The sequence below is a fragment of the Hoplias malabaricus genome, chromosome Y, assembly GCF_029633855.1.
Source record: "Hoplias malabaricus isolate fHopMal1 chromosome Y, fHopMal1.hap1, whole genome shotgun sequence".
NCBI classification, from domain to species: Eukaryota; Metazoa; Chordata; class Actinopteri; order Characiformes; family Erythrinidae; genus Hoplias; species Hoplias malabaricus.
The window spans coordinates 13,380,669-13,402,338 of record NC_089820.1 but is presented as its reverse complement, the minus strand read 5'-3'; the positions used below and the strand labels follow the sequence as shown (position 1 = coordinate 13,402,338).

The following is a 21,670-nucleotide window of genomic DNA, read 5'->3' as shown; positions in this document are numbered from 1 at the left end:
AACTTTCCCACATTTTCAGCGGTAACTAGAGCTTACCTCATAGGAGAAAACATTTCCTGTGACTTTGTTGGCCACAATGTGGGAATTGTTGGTGAAAACTGTGTACAGCACAGGACAGTGGTACTTCCCTTTTGTTTTTTAAAGAAAGCAAAGATACATTAAAGGATATTATAGAGAAATGATTCACATCCAGTATGTATTTATGTATGCATGTGTGTATGCCATTAGTGACATGTATCTCTAGTGTACATTTTTTTCTGAGAGTGCATAACTAGCTAAAATAATAGCACAGTAGTCTAGCCATTGAGAAATTCTTTTCCAAGCATTAAATAAAAAAAAAATACGGAAATTGTTACTATTTATGTTTAATTATGAAAAAAAAAAAAAGAACTGAAGCATAGACACAAGTTTACCTTCATTGTTTTTAGCAAAGTTAAGCTTGATGAGGGATTTGGCCTCTAGTTTCTGAAAGTGAAAGAAAAAGAAAGAAAATAAAGTTGAGAGAGTTTGCTTTTCAGTGTGTTTAAACAGATTATGTCTCAGAACAAGTTTTCACACAGCCCACTGAAAATGATCTCGTCACACTGTGGCATCATTTTCGGCTGACTCACATCCTACACAAACTCAAATACACATGATGACACATGTTCAAAGGTGTTGTTATTGCCAGCTCATTAAGTGAGCTTTAATGCTTGTTCAGTCAGTAGTAGAAATTCACATTTGATCCTTTCCTTTACTAATTAAATTAGGGTGGTAAAGTTAGATGTGGACTTATATTTTTATAATCACAGTATTTTCTATTATTTGAATAACAAATTATGTCAACACCTATCAAAAATATAAAAGACAATATGTAATATTGTCAATGCTAATCATCAGTGAACAAAAGAAAAATAGAAAAAAAGAAAATAAAAAGCTCAATTAATCATTATGTTGACTATATTGCATATATAATTGTATAGGTTTATAAAAATGAAACAAGCAACTAGCAGTGATGGCAAAATACTTTCTTTTTATGTTAAAATCATTTGCATATAAATAAATAAATAAATAAACTAACTTACTCCTTATCAGTATTTAATAATTTGGTATGGACATGTTTTAAAATAAGGTCCAGAATATTACATGCCATTGTAAACTGAAAATGAAACCATATTAATCTATAACAGATGTTGAGCATTTTTGCAGTATTGGAAAATGTACCAAAATAAAACACTATCATATAAAAATGTATCATGAATTTTGTGTATAACTATTTGAATTATTCCATATGAAATGTCTTTCTAATCCAGTTGAATCCAGTGTTATTCCTAGATTGCTTTTAACATCTGATTTTGTCACAAAGCAGCTTCACAAAATCCAGGGTCTAGCTCCAAGATAACAAGCTGATATGACATTGGAAGGAAAAACTCCCTCAGAACATAAGGAAGAAAACTTAGAGGATCCAAGACTTAAAATGGGAACCCATCCTCTTCTGGTCTGAGTAAACAAATAAGGACTGAAGAATATTAAAGATATAATGAGTATACAGTGGTTTGTAACACCATGTTCTGAGTAATGTTAAAAGCTGTGTTAATAATGTGTAGTGAGAGGCAAGTGAAAAATGATCAGCTTTAATTAAAGCCCTGTCACATGAATATTTTTCTACAATTTAATATTTTATGTAACATATAGGTAATTATAACAGGGAACAGAAGTGAACACCAGACCAAGCTGCATTTATATGAATAAATTCAAATTCTATTAGTAGTAGAATGCTAAACTATAGAGAGTAATGCTGAAAGTCCTAAGGGACTATATGCTTCAGGAAAGAAGGATATAGGTCAGACTTATACAGCGTTAGAGTTCTCACATTCATCCAGATCTAGAAACAGTTATGGCTTTGATGATAATCTGCAATGGCAGGTTGGGGCTGATGCTGATGATTCAGCACTCTTACTTTAGGCTGGTCGATAAAATCTACTTTAGCCTAGTTCTGAAGAATGAAAAGGTGCAGTCACATGCCTAATGATCTCTGCATCACCAGTTAATGAAGACTGCTAAAATGTCTCCTCTGATTTAGCCAGTCACTTGACATGTGGAGTGCTGGCATCTCGGGAAAAACAGGTTCTGGAACACTTCAGTGCATAGCTGTATCATTCACAAGGGAGTATTAAGCCAATGGACTTTACAAATGCACTACATGGCTCAAGTTAACAAGGGGCCATTTGAGCATGTATGGATGAGCAAATAGATGTAAAAGCTGCTGGAATATGCACACACACACAAACAGTCTCATTACCCAGTTTCAAGAAGAATATTGTTATGCTCATAATTGAAATTACCTTTATCACCTAGTAAGATGCCTAGCTACTGTCAGACAACTATAGCCTATTACCTATTTTAACATTATTTCCACTGATGATATGCAAAACACATTCAGGAATAGTTGGGATTTATGTTCACAGATCATTTCACAAGATATTTTTTCTTTTGCTGTAGCAATACAGACACCAATCCATGAGCATTAGTTATCATCTCTGAAAGTAGTAAGGTTAAAAGCTAATTATTAGTTATTTACCTGTTACATCTCTGTGTGTGTTGTGATGGAGGTGCTTGTGTGAATACATTAATTCAATTTTTTTCTTGTTTTATTATTATAATCATGCACAAGATAAGATGCAAGATATCCTATGCTAATCCATTAGAGCTTCACATAGGGCCCACCCCACTCTCTTCCTAGCGGCAGCCACATAATTTCTATTGTTCCAATCCTACAGCTACACCCTAAGGTTGCAGTGGCTGTTTATGATTTGATCAGCAACTGTTACCCTTAACATCTATGGTTATTCATTGAGCCCATTACATGAGTACCCAAACCACCCACTGTATCACTAGCTCTTTACAGGGGTCATCAGGTAGGCACCTACCCTTATCAGTGTTTTGCTGAATTAAGCCCACGACACCTTCAGAAGGCTCAACAGTGAAGTCTGTCGTCCCAGACCCACCTCACTCCAAGCTAGCTTTACAGCCCTACCTTACCCTTAAGTATCAACAAACGTAAATTCACACTGGCCTCCCTGGTGATTAAGGCTGTACCTAGCCCCACTGGCACCGTTAATGCATGCTCAGTGCCACCAGTTCTTAAGTGATCTTTCCGTGCTACATCACCAACCACTACAATATTACCTCTGCAGTGCATTTCCACAACTAGTCTGTGTTCTCCTTATCCACAACCACTGACTAGGCCTTCAGCTGTTTCTGACAACTCCTTCACAGCTGCCCTTAGTTTCCGGCCCCTGATGCTGAACTGCACAAGCAGGGATGTGGCAGACTTGGCTACAAATCACCTAACACCTATCTCCACCAGTCTAACATGTGCCTGCCACCCAAGTTCCCTCATCTCAGCCACCAAGTCCACGTACTTCTTCCTTTCGAATGCTTCAGCAATTTCCAATCTCGTGCTTCGCCCCATCTACCAATATTTATATGCTGTGCACACTCTCTAATACGTTCACCCTCACGCATAAACCTAATAACTTTATTACTACAACCATATGTTAATGTGTTTACCTCTAAGCGTTTGCTGTCCAACAAACATGCTAAAACCGTTAGCACCTGATTATGTCTCCATGTATGCCACCCTTGCGACAAACTAACCTTACAAGCTGATAGAACATGCTTCAGTGTGCCAACCCCTGTATATAATCTACAACTAGTGTTGTCACCTACCCACTGTCCAAGATTTTGTGGAGTTGAAAGGACATCATAAGTTGCTCCAAGAAAAACTTGACTTGTATCCATTGCCCACAATCCTTGCCAAGTGATCTTCTGTCGATATCATTTAGTGCTGCACTATACCATCTACCTAAACTGTTCAATGGTCTCTCCACCACTACATATAAAGATTGAATTTGTCTATCCAAACAAGCTTTTCCTGCTGACATACAGACACCACATACCTGCCAACAAAGACATGTCATCATGTCAAGGCAAAAGTGCAGCCTGTCTGGGGTAGATGTCCATCTACTGTAGTTTTTTCATAGTCGCTGAAGAAAGACTGTTTGCAAGACGATGTTTGTTCCTTTAGGGGTCAATCTTTTTAAAAGAAGAGCTGTTAGGATGATTGTGATTTATTCCTATATTGGGGCACACTTTTGAAAATGATGCTTTGAATGACTATGTTTTGGTCTGTCCGTTTCATACAGCCTGTTCTTTTCCTTTTTAAAAGTCTGTGGACAAATTAAGTTTTCCTTCTTTTTTACAAAGAAAAGGTAAAGAAAGGAGGAAAGAATACTGATACATTTTCTGTCCCTGGGTTTGCTCCCAGAATCTCAATCACTTGTGCAAAATTGAAAAAAGTCAAAAATAGAAGCAGTACTGGAACAGAAAATAACAGATTATAAATCCACATTAGGTGTTGCATTGACAGCAGTTCAATGTTCACTCATGGAAGATATGTGATGTTAAACAAAACATATGGTCAGTGATCAAGCATGCCACATCTCCTGAAGCCACATGCAATCATCTGTCTGTTATATTTTCAGCCAATTCCTTTTCAGGACTTTATCTAATTGGATAATTTAACATGGCATTAAATGTCAGTTACTCATCTTTGGACCTAGCTAAGCTGATCATTGAGATTTTGATGATGCAATGTTTTGAAACTGGAAGAATGGCACACTGGGAGTTATGTGCATGCATTTATATATGTATTTCACAGCAGAAACCTTGGTGGGAGGTGAGAGCTTGTTAGCAATCTAGGGAGCTCATGTTAAGCCCACGACATAAAAAACAATCCATACATTTAAAAACACACACTTCAACATATTGACCATATCCTCTGCTTTAAACTCCAACACAGTGCTGATTATGTTAGCTTGGCACCACAATTTGTTAAGGCAATGAAACACTTTACTGTTTCCACTGTCTCTACTGATATACAAGTGATCAAGTCATTATTTTGATTAAATTAATTCATTTAAATCAATTAGAAAGAAAGAAAGAAAGACTCTAAACAGCAATCAGAGGTGTGACACACTATCAAAATAAGCCTACACAGTAACAAGCATGTGACTGAATGTTAGAGTGTTTTCACACCTACCCTGTAGACCTTTGGACTTTTCGAAAAAGAACCAAAAGATGGTTCAGACAATATAGTTTGTCTCTGTCTGGATCAAACTGAAGCATGGTTCAATTTGTTGGCAGTGTAAAAACACTTTTTTGGATGGTTCTGACTTTGACCAATTACAGGATGTTGAGGCAGGCTAAAGTCACTCAATAAACATCATCTTTATCACAACATTTTGCACTTTGGAATTAACCACATAAAATCATATGCCTTATTCAGATGGGACTATTTTTACTTAGGTAAAAGGGGTAATATTATATACAGGACATCTGTATAAATGACAGAGATGAGTGTGAAGAGACAATTTACACATAGCCTTCACTCTAGAAATAGTACAAAACTTTTCTTTTTAAAAATCTGTTACCATAGACATTCCACGTTGCCTTAGATGAAAACAGTGGGAAATCAGTAAAGAGTCATCTGATAAAAACATTTTTTCAGTGGTTATGCATGTTTTAACATTCAGAATTGTACACAAGGAAGAATAACATAACAACTCAGTCCTGTCTCACACAAACTATCATTAATCAGCCAGTGCAACAAGTTCAGCCATTTAAGGGGAAACTGAAAACGCAAATAAGGAGCTGGCAAATAAGTATTGCATATTATCACTGCCCAAAGAAAAATATTTATCTACAAAAGATTAGCCTTAGTAGAAGGGAAAAACCTTAAATTTCAATAAAAGTCTAGGTAAAAAAATTTGATCCAAAGTTATTTTGGAGCATTTCTATTGGTCCATTTATCATAAAATTGTCATACAATATTAGGGATAGCGGTGTGCAAATGATGTAGAAAAAAAAGAACAAAAAATGTGGAGATAAACGTTTTTTTCTCTGGACAGCAACAATATGTAAGCAATGTGTGTGTTACTTTAAGTTGGTTATTCAAGCTGAAGTTGGGGCTGGAAGTTGGTGTTGCTCATAGTAATATTATTGTGGCTTATCTAACTTCCTCAGAAACATCCTGAAAAATGTATGTAAGCAACTGAAGGAGGGGTAATGCATTTTGTCACTATTTTACACAGATCTGTGTTTCAAAAGGAAGTGAAATGAGATAATATTTATATACAATGTCTGCATATATATACAGATATATTGTACAGCTCTATCTTAAACTCAGAAGGCCTCTGAGACTTTAATATTAAGAGGGGCCAAGGTTTTGAGTAAAAACTACATGGACAGCTGGAATATACTGTTTCTCCTTTGGAGACTTTAAGAGGTCCAAATTTGTTTGCTGCATTGGTTAAACACAGGAATGTGACAGTCAGGAAAGACATCTGCCCACATTCACACAGTCTCACAAACACAGACATGTGGTGCAGTATATAGCTGCTACTGATGCTAACACAGAAGCATGTTTGTCTGTGCTGGATATAACAAGTCCAGGCATGTCCACAAGACTGCACTAGTCATTCCCTCCAAATCATCCCACATAATACCTATATCATATGGAGTTGTTTAACTCCAGTAAACTGTTATTTATGTAGAAGCTTATTTAACATTAAACTAAATATATTAAATTATAATTTTCATCCTCATTTATTAAATTTCACTACTGAAATCCCAAGGGTTTTCACATTTGACAAAACAAATGTTTTTATGTTGTTACTTTTAAAAGTACCATATTTGTATTAGTATCAGGTTATTTGCCTTAGTATTACCTGTATTGGTACTGGAATCAAATATTAATTAATAACACACAGACAGAGAGACAGACACACACCCAGAAAAACATTTTCAAACATGTAGTGCAAGTTCCAGAGCCAGTCCAATACAAACAAATGTGTAAACACACGTGGAAAACACTGATACAAACACAGTGTAGTAGAGATATGAACAAACACATACTACGGGATCCACACAAACCAAATGACAATGCTATTTTGTTACAGCTCCAGCTTTAGCTGCGGAAAGCAAACTGGCCATGCATGCAATTCTCCTTATAATCCTAATGGCCTCTGTAAATTAAAAGTACAGCAAAGAGTGTCTGGTAGATTAATAATACAGCACTAAGCCGACGCCAGCACTGAAATCCATCATCCTGTACATGAAGGACAGCTATTATGTGGTGTAATAGACATAGATTAAGAAAACTTATTGTATGCAATTTATCTTTAGGGACTGTTAACTGGGCAGACATAGAATTTATCTTGGCCATGAGGAGACAAATAAGAGATTACAGGTATTGTCACTGCATTAAAAAAACATGTATCTCCATTTTTGCTGATTTTTAGTTTACTACATCATTTGAACACAGCAGATGAAGTTATGTAAAAATTTCACGATGAATGAACCAGCAGAAATGCTCCAAAATGACTTGGAATAAAATCTTTTTATATTCACTTCCACTGAAAGGTTTTTTTCCTTCTCCTGTAAAGGTAGATACATGCATTTAATTGGACAGGGACAATATGTATTATGTTGAAGCAATGAGCAAGTATTAGTTGTCAGTTTAAAAAGGACAGCAATGCATTCATTTGCATTTTAAAAACTTTTAAAAGGCTCAGTTGTTTATTTTTTATTTAAGGGTTTTGATAGACTTTGCATTGTTTGACATTTTTTCAGTTCTAAAACAGAATAATATTAAATTTACATTTTTTTTGTTTTGCTTATTTATTTAATGACTGACTGATTGAGAAAACATTCAAAAGATCAGTCAATAACATACAATGCCTGACCAAAAAGAGGAAGTTACTCAAATCAAATCAGAGTATACACATTTTTATATAACCCTATTAAAGATTCTGGGGTATCAGTCCAGTATCAAATAATAGTGCAATGATATGTAAAATATTTTTGAACGAGGTATACTTTAGCCCACTACAATAATCACATTTTAGTCCCTCAAAATTGAATGTTTAGTCACCCCTACCTTACGCAATCAACAAAGAGATTGATTTGTGGTAAATACTTGGGGTTTCAGACTGTTCTGAAATAGAAGTGATGTTTTATAAAAATGTCCCTTTTTAAGAGGGCACATGTATAAATACAGTAAATGTAATAATTGATATGATATCATGATACTGTGATGTTGGTAAGGCCTAGTGGTAACCCAAGGATGTGTTCTATTTTTGGCAGTCATTTCCCTGAACTGTCTAAGAAAACAGATTATACTTATGCCACAGAGAGCATAAAATATTAAAGAAATGTTTCCTGACATTCTAAGTAGAGAAGAAACATTGGATATTTATACCTTCTCACAGCTTTAGAGACTCTACTGAATAGAAACACAGATGATCCTACAGATTTAAAGATGCACGACTCTGCTTTGTGTTACATAATACTCTCATGCCCTCATCCCACCATTTTTAACCAGGCATGCTGACCAAGAGGAGTTTGAGGCTCTCTAGTGGCTAAACATATGCAGTGCATCACATAAAAAAAATTTTTTTTTGTTTATGTTTTGGGTTTTTAAGCTTATCTTCTCTTTTGACAACAATTTACTGATACTTCAGTTGTTTTAGTGTGATTAATATGACTGATAAATGGTATATCCATGTTTAATCTTCATAAACTAATGTGGTGTATCCAAAATTATAGGCAGCGTGCAGCATTTTTAAATATAGGGGTGTAAAACAGCAATGCACTGCAAACTGCCCAGTTATATATTTCTATTTCACTATTGACAGCATGGAAATGCATGTGTACTGGCTACTCTGAGGGTACTTTTTAATTTATTGAAGGGGACATAGTCTCTGAAAGCACTGCAGAGAATAGGTTAGGTAACAAGAGTTGCTGCTGCATTCCAAAAGGCTTAAGAGTATTACAGATATGAGAAATGCATAAGCCTTTAGTGAACTTTGGAGCCTACCTCTCCTGAGATGGGGTTGGTTCCAAACTTCTTAATCCAAGGAACTATGCTCCTGGAGAAGGAAATGCAACAATTTATCATGCATTTTTATTGACAACCAAACCAAAATGTTTAGATAAGAAGCTAAATATTCAGACATTGTGTGTGTGTGTGTGTGTGTATGAATTATGCAATTAATCACTTTCAGCACATATGAAAAAGTATATTTTTCCCCTATACTTGTAAATGTCAATATATATTCTACTACATTTTACAAGTCAAACTAGTATTTTAGTTTTTTTTTTTGAATATATAGAATTTCTGACATGTAGAAACTGTACTTACATTAAGTCAAAGACCACACCATCTGGGGTGCACATTGGATATTCAAAAGGCTGAAGAGACAAACTGTTGAAAATAATTGCAGAAAATGTAAACATAAGTAAGAAATGGTACTAATGTACAACTCTACAAATATTTCAATAGTCATTAAAAAAATATATTGTCTTCTGCACCTTACTCTATTTAGTAATATCTGGCTATGAAACACCTCATGAAACTGGTATTTAATTAATTCAGTCACTCACATATTCATGTTTAACAAATGCTTGATAAGGGACACTATTGAGTGATTCATATCAGTGACACTGATGTACTTGATTTGTATCATGTGGCCCACTGTGTCAACTCTCTTGGCTATCTGTATTATTCTGTTGTGGTGTTGCAGGTAGAATTATGAGGCAGAAAATAGACCTGATTTGTTGTGGGTCACACCGGTGCACAGGGGTTTGCTCCCATTTATAACGCTTTCCAGCATGAGTGAATGGGAGATTCTTTTCTTTTGGTTCTGTTTTTGTTGCTGAAAAATTTGGGTACATACTGTCTGATCAAAAAATTGCTGTTCAGGACTGGGCTTCAATGGTTCTCTTTCTCCACTAGTGCTATCTTTGTGGTTTGCAAACCCTTTTTAAATAAGATACATATTAATAAAGACATGATTTCTTTTACACTTTCAGTTCTCACCTTCCTTGTTTGATTATTATGAACTGCCCAAAAATCAGATCATAACACCCACTAAACAGATTTTCAACAACCTACACAAAATATTTTTTATTAGATTACTAAAAAAATAAAATAAAAATAAAGTTTGCCCAATGTTACTCCCCAGAGTTCAAAACTCACCTGCAGTGATCAAAGGGTAAGCGCCTGAAATTGGCCTGTGGGATTTCTACAAATAAAATAAAAATAGACACAATTAATGCAAAACACCAATTTAAAGTTAAAAAGAATCAACTGCATTTGTCCTCCAAATCAGACACATACCTGCTTTTTTCCCTCCATAGAAATGAGTGTATTCTGTACTGGTGATGTACCTGAAAATAAAAATAAGCAAGCAAAAATTAAAAGTCATACTTCACTTCCATCACCAGTTTCCAATAATATACATGGTGAAGGTTCTGGCTCTTTTCTTATACCTGCACCCTTATATATTAAAGAGACTGTGTGACTTAATTTATTTAAATGTGATATTATATCAGTGTCTGTACACATATTTAATGCAGATTCAAGATGACATCTTGGGAAAATTGATTAGTTAAAAACCCATAGCACTACATCACTACATGCATAATAGTAATTAAAGCAAATACCAAATTATTTTTTTTATAATATTTTCTGAATTTCCACACATTATTAGTTTACAATTAAGTACTTTTAATTATTTACATTGCTTATGGACAGGTAAGCTTTTTAAATTCACGGATAATATTGTCTAGGTGCTACAACTCTATGAGAACAAAAGTAGATCAGTACATAAATCAGAGGAAACACTGCACTTTGAGCCACAGCTGGGAATTCAGTAATAAGCTAAGATATATTTTCTTTCTCCACATCTTTATTCAGACTCTCTGTTCCACTTTGAACAGTGAAGCAGTTTCATTCACACATATCATACTTATTTTCATTATTGTAAATACATACAAAATTGAATTTGACACCCAAAAAAAAAAAAAAAAAAAAAAAAAAAAACCTATAGGCATGTTTACCACTTTGTTACATCAATTTTTCTTTTAATAACATAAAAGGAACCAGACATTTTCAACGAGTCTGTGACTAGAGTTACCTACATTACATACAGCATCCTTTTTAATCCATCCAGTTTAAAATAACCTCACCGCTAATGTGGAATCTTGTCGGTTCATGAGTTTTCGGGGGGAAATACATACATACATACATACATATACACACACACACACACACACACACACACACACACACACAAACAAACACAAACACACAAAACCTTCCGCCCAGGCCAGGTGTTCATCTGCCCCAGACCGACATCCTAACCTAAGTCTCCAAAATATGGTTACTCTATTAAAGAGGACGTGTCCTGGGGGGGACTTCTAGACACCCTACTAAAGCCCTGCGTTAATGAACACTTCGCAGCGCATTCTTAAACATAACCTACCTAGTCCACAGCCTTAAATCAGAAACCAATGAGAAACGACACACTTACATCTTGTCCTTTTGATGCTGCCGCTTGCCCATTGTGTATCCTGTAGGTTAACAGAGCCACAAGAGAGAAAAGAATTTCTAACTTTAAAAACCTAAACAAGACGGCTAAATACGACCGTCTACACGTTGTGCAGTGGTAAAATGGGTCCGATATAAAACCGCCTGATTGTATTTGGTTCCTATCATTTTTTTCTTTCTGTTGAGGTTTCTTCTTCTTTTTTTTTTTTTTTTACATAATAATAATAATAATAATAATAATAATAATAATAATAATAATAATAATACAATTAAATAAATAAATATATATATAAACATTTCATGTAACTAAATATTTCTTCTAATTACCAACAACAAAATAGAGGCTGCTTTTCTTCATTTTGGAAAGAATAAATTAAAGGTGCAGTTAGATTTTTCGTGATGTTATTTATAAAATTCTATATTTATCAAAGAAATATATTTGTGTCTTTGTGTTTTGTTACTGTTTGAACTTTTGGGAATAAATTACATACTGTAAGCATTCACATTTTCCCATAATTAACGAAACGTTTGCATGCGTTATTTTCTCTATGTACAAAAATATCTACCATGCTATTCAGACTTAAAGGTTTGAACATTATAGGAGATAATTCAAAAGTTTGGTCTCCGTATTACCAAGATAAATATGCAAATATTATTTTTTTTATATAAGTGAACGTTAAGAACGTATAGCTCTTTTCAGCAAATGACGATAACAGTGGCAATTAATATTTGTTATTTAATAAAACTTGACCTAAATGTTCATCATCATCATATTTTACGTTTAGGGTCGCGGTATGCTCAATCATCTTAAAGTTATGTAAAATAATACACATTGAATATGGTGTAATTGCAAACTTTTGAGGGTATGTGGAGATGCGTGCAGCGTTTATTCGGTTAGCGTCTGCTTTAATTGTCAGCTCCGCCTGAAGAGTAGTCGCCAGAGGGCTTTAACAATGGTCAGCAATTAATACGCCACATAGCAGGCGACTCCGATCCGGATCCGTTTTTCATCCAGCATTAACAGTATCCGTAACAGTCAGCTACGGTTAGCGGATACGATCCGGGTCCAGTCCGGGTTCTAATCTCTGATGTGTAACTGGCCTGGAGTCACTGCGCGGGTCGGAGCAAGTATGTCTCGCTGCAGCCTGTAGGAAGGCGGAGTTGGACATCCAACTCCTCCGACATCCAACTCCGCTCACATCCAACTCCGCCCATATCCAACTCCGCCCATATCCAGCCACGCCTTCTAATACTGACGTGTTCAAGAAGCACTGTGTGGCACTTGAACGCAGACATGTTTAGCGACACTGAGTAGCACATTAAATACGCATATAACGTTTTGTATTCATTATTATACTGTTCAGGTGTTTTTTTGTTTTTCCGCTGAGGGCATCTGTTAAAAAGATTACCTGATTTATATCTGATTTGATGGCGGCACGATGGCGCAGCAGGTAGTGTTGCAGTCACACAGCTCCAGGAACCTGGAGGTTGTGGGTTCCATTCCCGCTCCGGGTGACTGTCTGTGAGGAGTTGGTGTGTTCTCCCCGTGTCCGCGTGGGTTCCCTCCGGGTGCTCTCCCACAGTCCAAAAACACACGTTAGTAGGTGGATTGGCGACTCGAAAGTGTCCGTAGGTGTGAATGTCTGTGTTGCCCTGTGAAGGACTGGCGTCCCCTCCAGGGTGTATTCCCGCCTTGCGCCCGATGATTCCAGGTAGGCTCTGGACCCCCCGCGACCCTACATTGGATAAGCGGTTACAGATAATGGATGGATATCTGATTTGATTTAACTTTTGTCAATGCTTGGCAGACTATTATCGTGAATGGTAGGGTGAACGGAGGATATCGTTCAGGATTCAATACAATATTGTTCTCCATTCAGTTAATATCTTGTCCCAAAAATCGTTAATTTTGTTATTAATAATGGTTATTCTCAGCCACAACGAGGGGTAATGTTATGCCAACTATGACATGATGGATTGTTATGTAGTGCACAGCTGACTGCAAAACAATAATAAAATCCAGTGCTATTAAGTGTACAGTGCCTTGAAAAAATAAGCATCCCTGCCTGGTCATGAACATCTTCTCATTTTAAGAACACACAGCTTTCTATAGGTGATGCTATTTGTCTGCATACAATTTATTAGAAGCTTATACAATTTTCATATGTATTTAAACATCTGTGTTTTGAGGTTCAGACAAATAAGTATTCACAAATATTAGCGGTACCACTTATTTCATAATGACTAATAATTACTACCTGTGAGTGGTTAGAGATATCTCAGGGTAGTTAGCCAGGTTGTGAAATAAAAGACTAAAGAGATAATGATGCTAATGACAATATTCCAAATGTCCAAGTGAAGAAAATGCTGCAATAAAATATATAATACATGTTCAGATGTCCAGTTGTGCAGGATTGGTTTCAATAAAAAGAAAGAGAAACACATTACACAACTTAGCACTCCATTCACAACTCCCTATAGTCGCGGTTTCTTGAAATATAGTCAAATAGAATATCCTTATTGGCACTGGCATGTAGAACTCTAAAATGTGGTTAAGTCACGGGTGTGCACTCTGTATTAAAGACAAGGAAAAATTTTATTTTTTTATTTTCAAGCTTTTACAACATTTTATATATATATATATATATATATATATATATATATATATATATATATATATATATATATACACACACACTCACACCCCACATAAACATTGGCTCATTCACACACCCAAATCTTCATAAACTTGTTGGCAGAATGGGCTGCAGAACTCAGGATGCATGTCCTCGCTGTACTACCCCACAAGTTCCCCACGTCTCCCATGACCAAAGCAGCCTGTGGACAACAAACAATAAACAGAAGCATATTTTTAATATGTTATTTTACTTCCTTATCTTGTCTGTCTTTTGATGTTCTCTGTACTCTCGTAATGCATGCACAATGCTTCGAGTCCTTGAAAAATGCTGTATAATTAAAATGTATTTATTTTATTATTATTATTATTATTATTATTATCAAAGCCAGCAACACTGCTTTTGACTGCAAAATTCCAACAAAATCTTCTGATTATAAAACATTTATTTGTCAACCTTTTTTGCAACCACTGGCAAAAGAAACAATTCTCAAACTTCATACGCAGTTCACAAACCCAGTAAACAGTCTTTATATGTCCCTCTACAGCACAGGCAGCACTCCAGTCCGTACATTGTGCGAAAGTGTTGTTTGTATTCTGTGCTGTAGAGTTTCCAAGTCACAACAGCTGTATGTGTCGAATTTAAGAATTAATAATCAGATTACCACCTCTTCTTATAAGGAATACAAACATCTTAAAATAAAGTTTACTGAAATACAATAATGCACTTTATATTTACTGTCAAGCCACTGAAAATGTGCTTGTCTTCCAACAGTGTCCCGGAAGAGGCGACACACCAGTGAGAGCTTCAAAAAAGCTTGGTCATCCTCTTCCAGGACGACCTCTAATAGAATCTGCTCCAGGACCGTAAGGGGCATCTGTTGAAGACATTATAGAAGAGTGCAGATATTGTTTTACAGTTTATTTAAATTTAGTGAAACAAAAAAGCTAAATATAAATTTACCACAGAACCTACATTCCAATTAATTTTTTTAAAACAAACCCCAGTTTTCTCATTTGTGAAGGTTATTGCACATTAAGCAAAATGAAAGTTGAAATGCCCAGTTCAGCTTCAAGAACAGACACATAATAAATACCTGGTCAATGGAGATGGTAAACATTCTATCTCCTTTACTGTTAACAGAAAAAAACAAGTTGAAATCCAGACTGAAATTAATATAAATACTATTTAACAATGGACCATGTCTAATTTGAGCTTATCAGATGCTATAAATAACTGCTTTTAAGTCACACTAGTTACACACTGACATGTGCCTTTATAAATTCAAATAAACCATCATACCTTGAAAGCTCCTCAGTCTTTCCCTTCTTGTGCTTACTGGCCTTTCCTTGCACATTAGAACTCACCATTCTAAAATACAGCTGTAATTTAAATGATGTAAGCTAATAGAAAATTAGGTTTATCAGCTACATTTACAAAAATTAAGTTGTTAGGAATATACCAATCAAACAAAAACAATTTAAAAAACTCAATACAACGACTTTAACAAGTGGTCTCTCCAAAATGCAAAACATCACAGTACAATGCACAATGTGTCTGAAGAGAAAGCTGCATGTATGTGTAAATATTTTTGTTTGAGTAACAGATGTATATACCTTGCAGGTGACATGGTCCCTAAAAGTAACCGGCATCACCATCTGTGGGATGTCACTCTAACGGACAAATGACAAAGTTTAGAATGCCGTTTAAAGCCTTACTGGAAATGTATCCTCAAAAAACTCATAATTTGAAGTAATCACCTGACTGAAGTCAAAAGGCCAACCAAGGGCCATGTAGAGTGCATACTGAAACATACCATACAGACAGCTGAGAACATTGAATATTGAAGGGTCAAAAGTGGCCTGAACGTGGGCTGGATGCTGAAAAAAATAAAACAATAAAACATTAAAGGAGATTACAATTTATCTGTGATATGCATGTTCATTGTAACTACATTTGTAAGCTTGAAAGTCAAAAGTCTTGTTACTTACATATATTATAAGCACGTTTTTTCTGTGTGTCTTTAAGTAACTCTGTTCATTATTTGGCTAAATCAACCACATACAACACGCGTGCCGCAGTTGAATATTCGTGTATTTATCTACGACCCTACTAGTACATACTGAAATAACGTATTTATAACGTGTTCGTGTATCTAGCAAAAACACTGACAACTACGAGCTTTGTAATTATACTTACAAACTAAATGTTTTTTACTCACCGACATAATGTGTTTGTTTGTGTTTTTTTTATTTAACTGTTTATAATTGCCCTTCACGATATGAACTGCTTAAGAACGACCAAGTCTCATCAAATAAAGATGAAATAAAGGTGAGCCACTTTTTTTTAATGCTTTCCAGGTGTTTAAACGCAATGTTAGCAAAGCTAGCTATCGAGGCTTTCCAAAACTAGCTTTATTGCTAATATGAAACCACAACAATTTCTCTGTATGTACTTACTTCGGTAAAAATAATTAAAAGCACACTGTAACCCCGAATTAGTTGAGTTTACTAGAAAATTGCGTGGAAACTCGTTGCCTTAAATTAATTAAGTTTTTACACAAGGTGAAACTAAAAATGTTAAGTTGTATTAACTTAACATTTTAATTTGATGAAGCACATGAACAAAGTTGACATTAGTAGCCTTTACTTGAAATATTTAGTTCACATAAATATTGTCTTCATTTTACGTTGTATAAAGTAATTATTTTTAAGTTTAACCTACAAAAAAGTATTAATTATTTCTACTGAAAATTATTAGTTTATATAATTGTTTTGTTGTGATTTAAAGTCTTATTTAATAGAGATATCATGAATTACACATTGGTTATCAAAACTAAAAAGGAAAAAATTAAACAATACATTTCAATATTGTATTTTAATGTAAAAACCCTTCAAAGTAACATTTCAAAAGTTTTAATGCAGCAATAACAAACAAGTCAACCAAATGACAAGTCAAAAACAGGCATTTAAACTGCTTTCTTGACAAGTCTAACTTTGAGAATTAATATTTTCAAAAATATCTGCTGTATGCTTGTAAAACATTGGACACAAATATATATTTTAAAACTTGATACAAGCATTTAAAACTTCAAATTGACTGATGAACTCCTTGTTATTATCTGAACACAATTGAGCACTGTCATGCGGATACACTTCTAAATCTACAAAAATGGTTCTTCACGAATTCTTTAGGAAATGGTTCTATATAGAAGTATTCTACCATTTATATAGAGTGATGAAATTATTTTTCAACATGATGGCATATGTGCTGTAGATATATAAACATTTTTGAAAAGGACTCTATAGCACTAAAAATGGTTCTGGTATTGTTATAATAACAGCTTATAATAAAGACCTATATATATATATATATATATATATATATATATATATATATATATAAATAATATATATATATATATTATAGAACCATTTTCTTTTAAGAACCCTTGAAAAATCTGTAGAATACATGGCTAGACAGCCATTTCTTATGAAATATTTTCTGACATAATTCAAAATAAGCCATATGTATTGTAAATATAAAACAAGGAAAATTTTGGAATGGCTATTCATGGTCAAATGGAAGACAATAATATTATGAATACACAATTTTTTTTGGTTAGGGCAAAAAAGAAATAAAATTAAATAAATAAATAAATAAAAAGATGGGGCACGCTTTCTCTGTAAAATAAACAGCATTTCTCAAGGGGTTTGTAATCTAGGTTTCCACAAACAAGCAAATGTTTGGAAGGGCTACTGGGGTCTATGTATTCATCATATGGTGAATTATATGGTTAAATTAACAGCATTTCTTCAGAGTGTAAGCTGGTTTTTCAGTGTTTGTAAACAGGGTTTCAGTTCACTGTGACCCAATGTTAGAAAAACCTGTTGAATGAAGTAGAATGTGTTCTTCATAGACTTGGGATAGTTGAGATGAAGTGCATAAGTAAGTCCAAATAGATTGCACACAGCTTTAGGGAGATCCTGGATGTTGTCCATAACAACTTCTCCTTCAATGACGATCTTCAGTGAGGCTGAGATGGAGGGAAGACGAGAGCACAGAACCTTCTTGGTCAACAAGCAGGATCCCAATGTCAAGGTGATGGAATGAGTTGTCAGAGTCACCCTAAAAGCATAAGAGCAAAATAATTAATTAACTATCATATGTTAAGCAAAAAGTCTACTCTCAGGAGAGTCAGATACATGAGGGAAATGGACATTACTGCCGGAGTACATTAGACAAGCAGAGTACATGCAAGTGGTCAGAAAAAAAAGTGTTTCAATGAAGTAAAAGAGTCTGTTTTTAATGGTTTGAGCTCACAAAAGAACACTTTTCCAACCTCAGTGTAATTGGATGCTGGAAGCTCAGGAGACTTGAAACCTTGCAAAATCCTACATAAACTAACTGGATGGACAGATTTAAATTACATCTTATTCTTTGATTGTATTAAACTATCTATTGTACTATTGTACTATACTAACTATTGTATTACTACTTTCAGTGTTTATCAAACAAAAATAATGGTGAATATTCAAAATTATGCCTTTTTAATAGAGGTTACTTACAAAGCATGCTTTATAGAAGTCTGTGGGGTGGTCACCAAGGATAATAGGAAGCCCTCTGAGCACCAGAGTCCGAATATCAGTTGGCTCTTTAGTGTTTTGGAGAGAAAAATGACAATGACAAGAATTTAACTGTCTATAAGAAAGCTGAATCAATCAAGCATGATTTTGATTGTAAAAGTATAATGGATATGGACCAACCTTGGTCTGTTGTGATAGTTGTGTCAACAGCTGCCCGATGTTTCCTCTCTTAGATTGAAATATCTCAATAATACGAAGACTGTGCCAATCAATGCTTTCGTAGAAGTCCTGCTTAAGGTTCCTGCCTACATTCCTATTGAACTCCATGTATACCTGAAAAATAGAGAAAACAGTTATACTTTTCAAGACGAAACAATACTGAGGCTAGTGGTACCAATGTCTTGTTCCATTCAAAACAAATTACAGCTGTTCACCATAAAGACTCATATTGTCCTTGAATTATAAATGAGCAAAACAATAATTGAAGATGATAAAGGTGTATCCAGAGGCATCATAATTATCATCAAATTATAACAGAAAGATAGACTAAAACATTGGCATATCCCTCTTGAACATACCTGATCTTCTGTGAAGAGAGCGGGCCAACGTTCCACCATCTTACTTGAGCTGTTTCACACAGTTGTGCATCCGGTCCTTTCTTGTGAATTTTAGACAAGTGGACCTTAAGTGCATTGATGGAATTAAATGTACACAAACATTCTTGGTGTAAGCAAGGAAAAGGCACCGTTGTACTGTAGGCCCCATGTTTTAATCTATAATACTTTAAAAGGTAACCCCTTTTCTCACATATAAATTCACAATACTTCCACTTCCACTGCATCTTCAAATGAACCTCAAAAACAGAACGAGAACACTTAAACAGTTGCAATTATACTAAATCCATTGCATAAAATTAACCAAACTCTGCTAATGATTACAACTGTAAAGATAAAAGCATTACAGCTATAATGTGGCCGGCCGAAACACGAGGCGCAGCGGACCCGAAAAGTGAGGCTCGGGCGGGAACGCCCCGCGTCGCGTCAGCCCCGAGACACGGCCAAGAGGCTTTCACGGTAGAATGCGGGGATAAAATTCTCTCTTACCGTGACAGCACGATTAATGACTGTCTAATTAAGCATACATTTGAAAGGAAAATCGCGAATTTACTGATTTAATTAAACGTATCACTTGTGTGTAAACTCAATCACAATTTTTAATCAGAACAGTAGGATACCTAACAGACATTAGCCAGCACATGCTAACATTTTGAGCCGAAAAAAACAACCCTTGTATACTAGCTAACTAACGTTATACCTAGTTAATGCGTAAAAATGAAGTAAAATGAATGCTAGCTACATTAATGCTAACATGTTAACCGAGAGAACACAAACAAAACAGAGGATCTTAACCATAGCTTGTTAAAACAAAGCTAGCTAGATAACTTCAAATCTTAGCTAACTTGTTGTGACTTCTTGTGGTCTGAGGGGCAATGAATTTTATCAGACAATATATTTACATACAAACCTTTTCAATTGAAGTAATGTTGCTTTCACAAGCCCACAGCTTTCAGTCACAGCAATGAGCAGCTCTTTTTAAAGAAAAGACAGCAACGGCTCTTCACAGAACTGTTGCCTGGAGAAAAAAAATGGTACAAGCCCCGCCCCTTGCTCACAAAACTTAACATACTAAGTAATCTCTACTTTTCTTGATCGTTGCACTGCATTATTTCAACTAAATAATTCAAACAACTAATTTGATTTAGTAATGGCAAATGTTTTGAGCAAAACTTGAAATAATAATTAAAGACTACTCAAAAAGTTAATTTAAACCAAATTTGGGTTTACAGTGCAGTAAAGATGTATTAGTTAACTGCTGCAAATTGTATATATATATATATACTCTTTTTTTCATTTTTAAACAAAAAACACTAAGCTCAGTAATATTAGCATACTGGTAATGAGCAGCTTTACATATGAAATTCAGTATTATCATGTAAAATATAAAACATATTATAATAAAATATAGTCTATATAATAATAATAAATTTAATATACTAACTATACAAATTATTATTCCATGATGCATACAATATAACCCTAATATATATATATATATATATATATATATATATATATATATATATATATATATATATATATATATATATATATATATATAGCTATGTTTTTCAGGTGTTCTTTAGCCTGTTATCAAAGTAAAAAAAAAAAATAGTTGGGATTTATAGCGTTGACTCTGGTCAATGATACCCAATTCACAGTAGTCATAGAATTCACAATTATTCTATTTTATGCTACAATAATTTTAAATAACTTTGAAGTGAGTATTAATGTGTCACTTTCTCTTTCAGCAGGTAATGTTGAGAGCTACTGAAAGACCTCCCTCAACCTCTATGCACTACAGGTGGTGTTGCCATTACAACAGGTATATGTAGCTTGTAGCTACTTTGTGGGTATTTTGTAGAGTTCCAGTTACTCACTGTAGCTCACCTGTTGCTGCACAATTAATCACTCTACCCCTTCCAACATTGGAACCCAACATGGGTTCTCCATTCTCAGTACAGCAGTGACACTTACAAGACAGTGTTGGAGGTGGTGTTGACAATGTTGTTGATGATGGTGTTGACAATGTTGATGTTCAAGAAGGTGTTGTCGTTTGTCATTTTTGTTTATATGTAGGTTTAACTGAGTTATAGAATCAGACAATGGAATGTGCTCTGGAACCCAAGACAAGTTGGGTATTAATAGTCTTTGAATTCTGTCCCAAAACCTAGTGAACTGTCTAACTAAAGAGCATGTTACGCCACAATATGTCTGCTCCTGACCTGTAGGCTCTCCCAATTCTAGATACCTCATTATGCTGTCTTAATTTGGCTGAATTTTAAGGCAGCATTATATCTTTCTTTAACCGTGATGGGAATCCCAGGATGCAATGCACGAAGAACTCCCATACATTACGCCCTTCTCCAAGAGCGAAAAATATTAAAATCGCTATAA

The 21,670-nt window shown here is 34.8% G+C and overlaps 1 protein-coding gene across 1 annotated transcript in view; it reads right to left on the bottom strand.

Annotated features, from left to right (window-relative positions):
* Nucleotides 1-11,566, bottom strand: part of LOC136678792 (RING-type E3 ubiquitin-protein ligase PPIL2-like) — a 41,042-nt gene extending 29,476 nt beyond the window's left edge. Inside the window, exons 1-7 of the mRNA XM_066656929.1 lie at nt 11,418-11,566; nt 10,223-10,272; nt 10,082-10,127; nt 9,245-9,307; nt 8,921-8,972; nt 414-465; nt 37-128 (exon numbers count right to left, since the gene is read on the bottom strand). Of these exons, the coding sequence (XP_066513026.1) occupies nt 37-128; nt 414-465; nt 8,921-8,972; nt 9,245-9,307; nt 10,082-10,127; nt 10,223-10,272; nt 11,418-11,449 (387 nt within the window). The 5' untranslated portion in view covers nt 11,450-11,566. The remainder of the gene's footprint in view (nt 1-36; nt 129-413; nt 466-8,920; nt 8,973-9,244; nt 9,308-10,081; nt 10,128-10,222; nt 10,273-11,417) is intronic.
* Nucleotides 11,567-21,670: the final 10,104 nt, after the last annotated feature.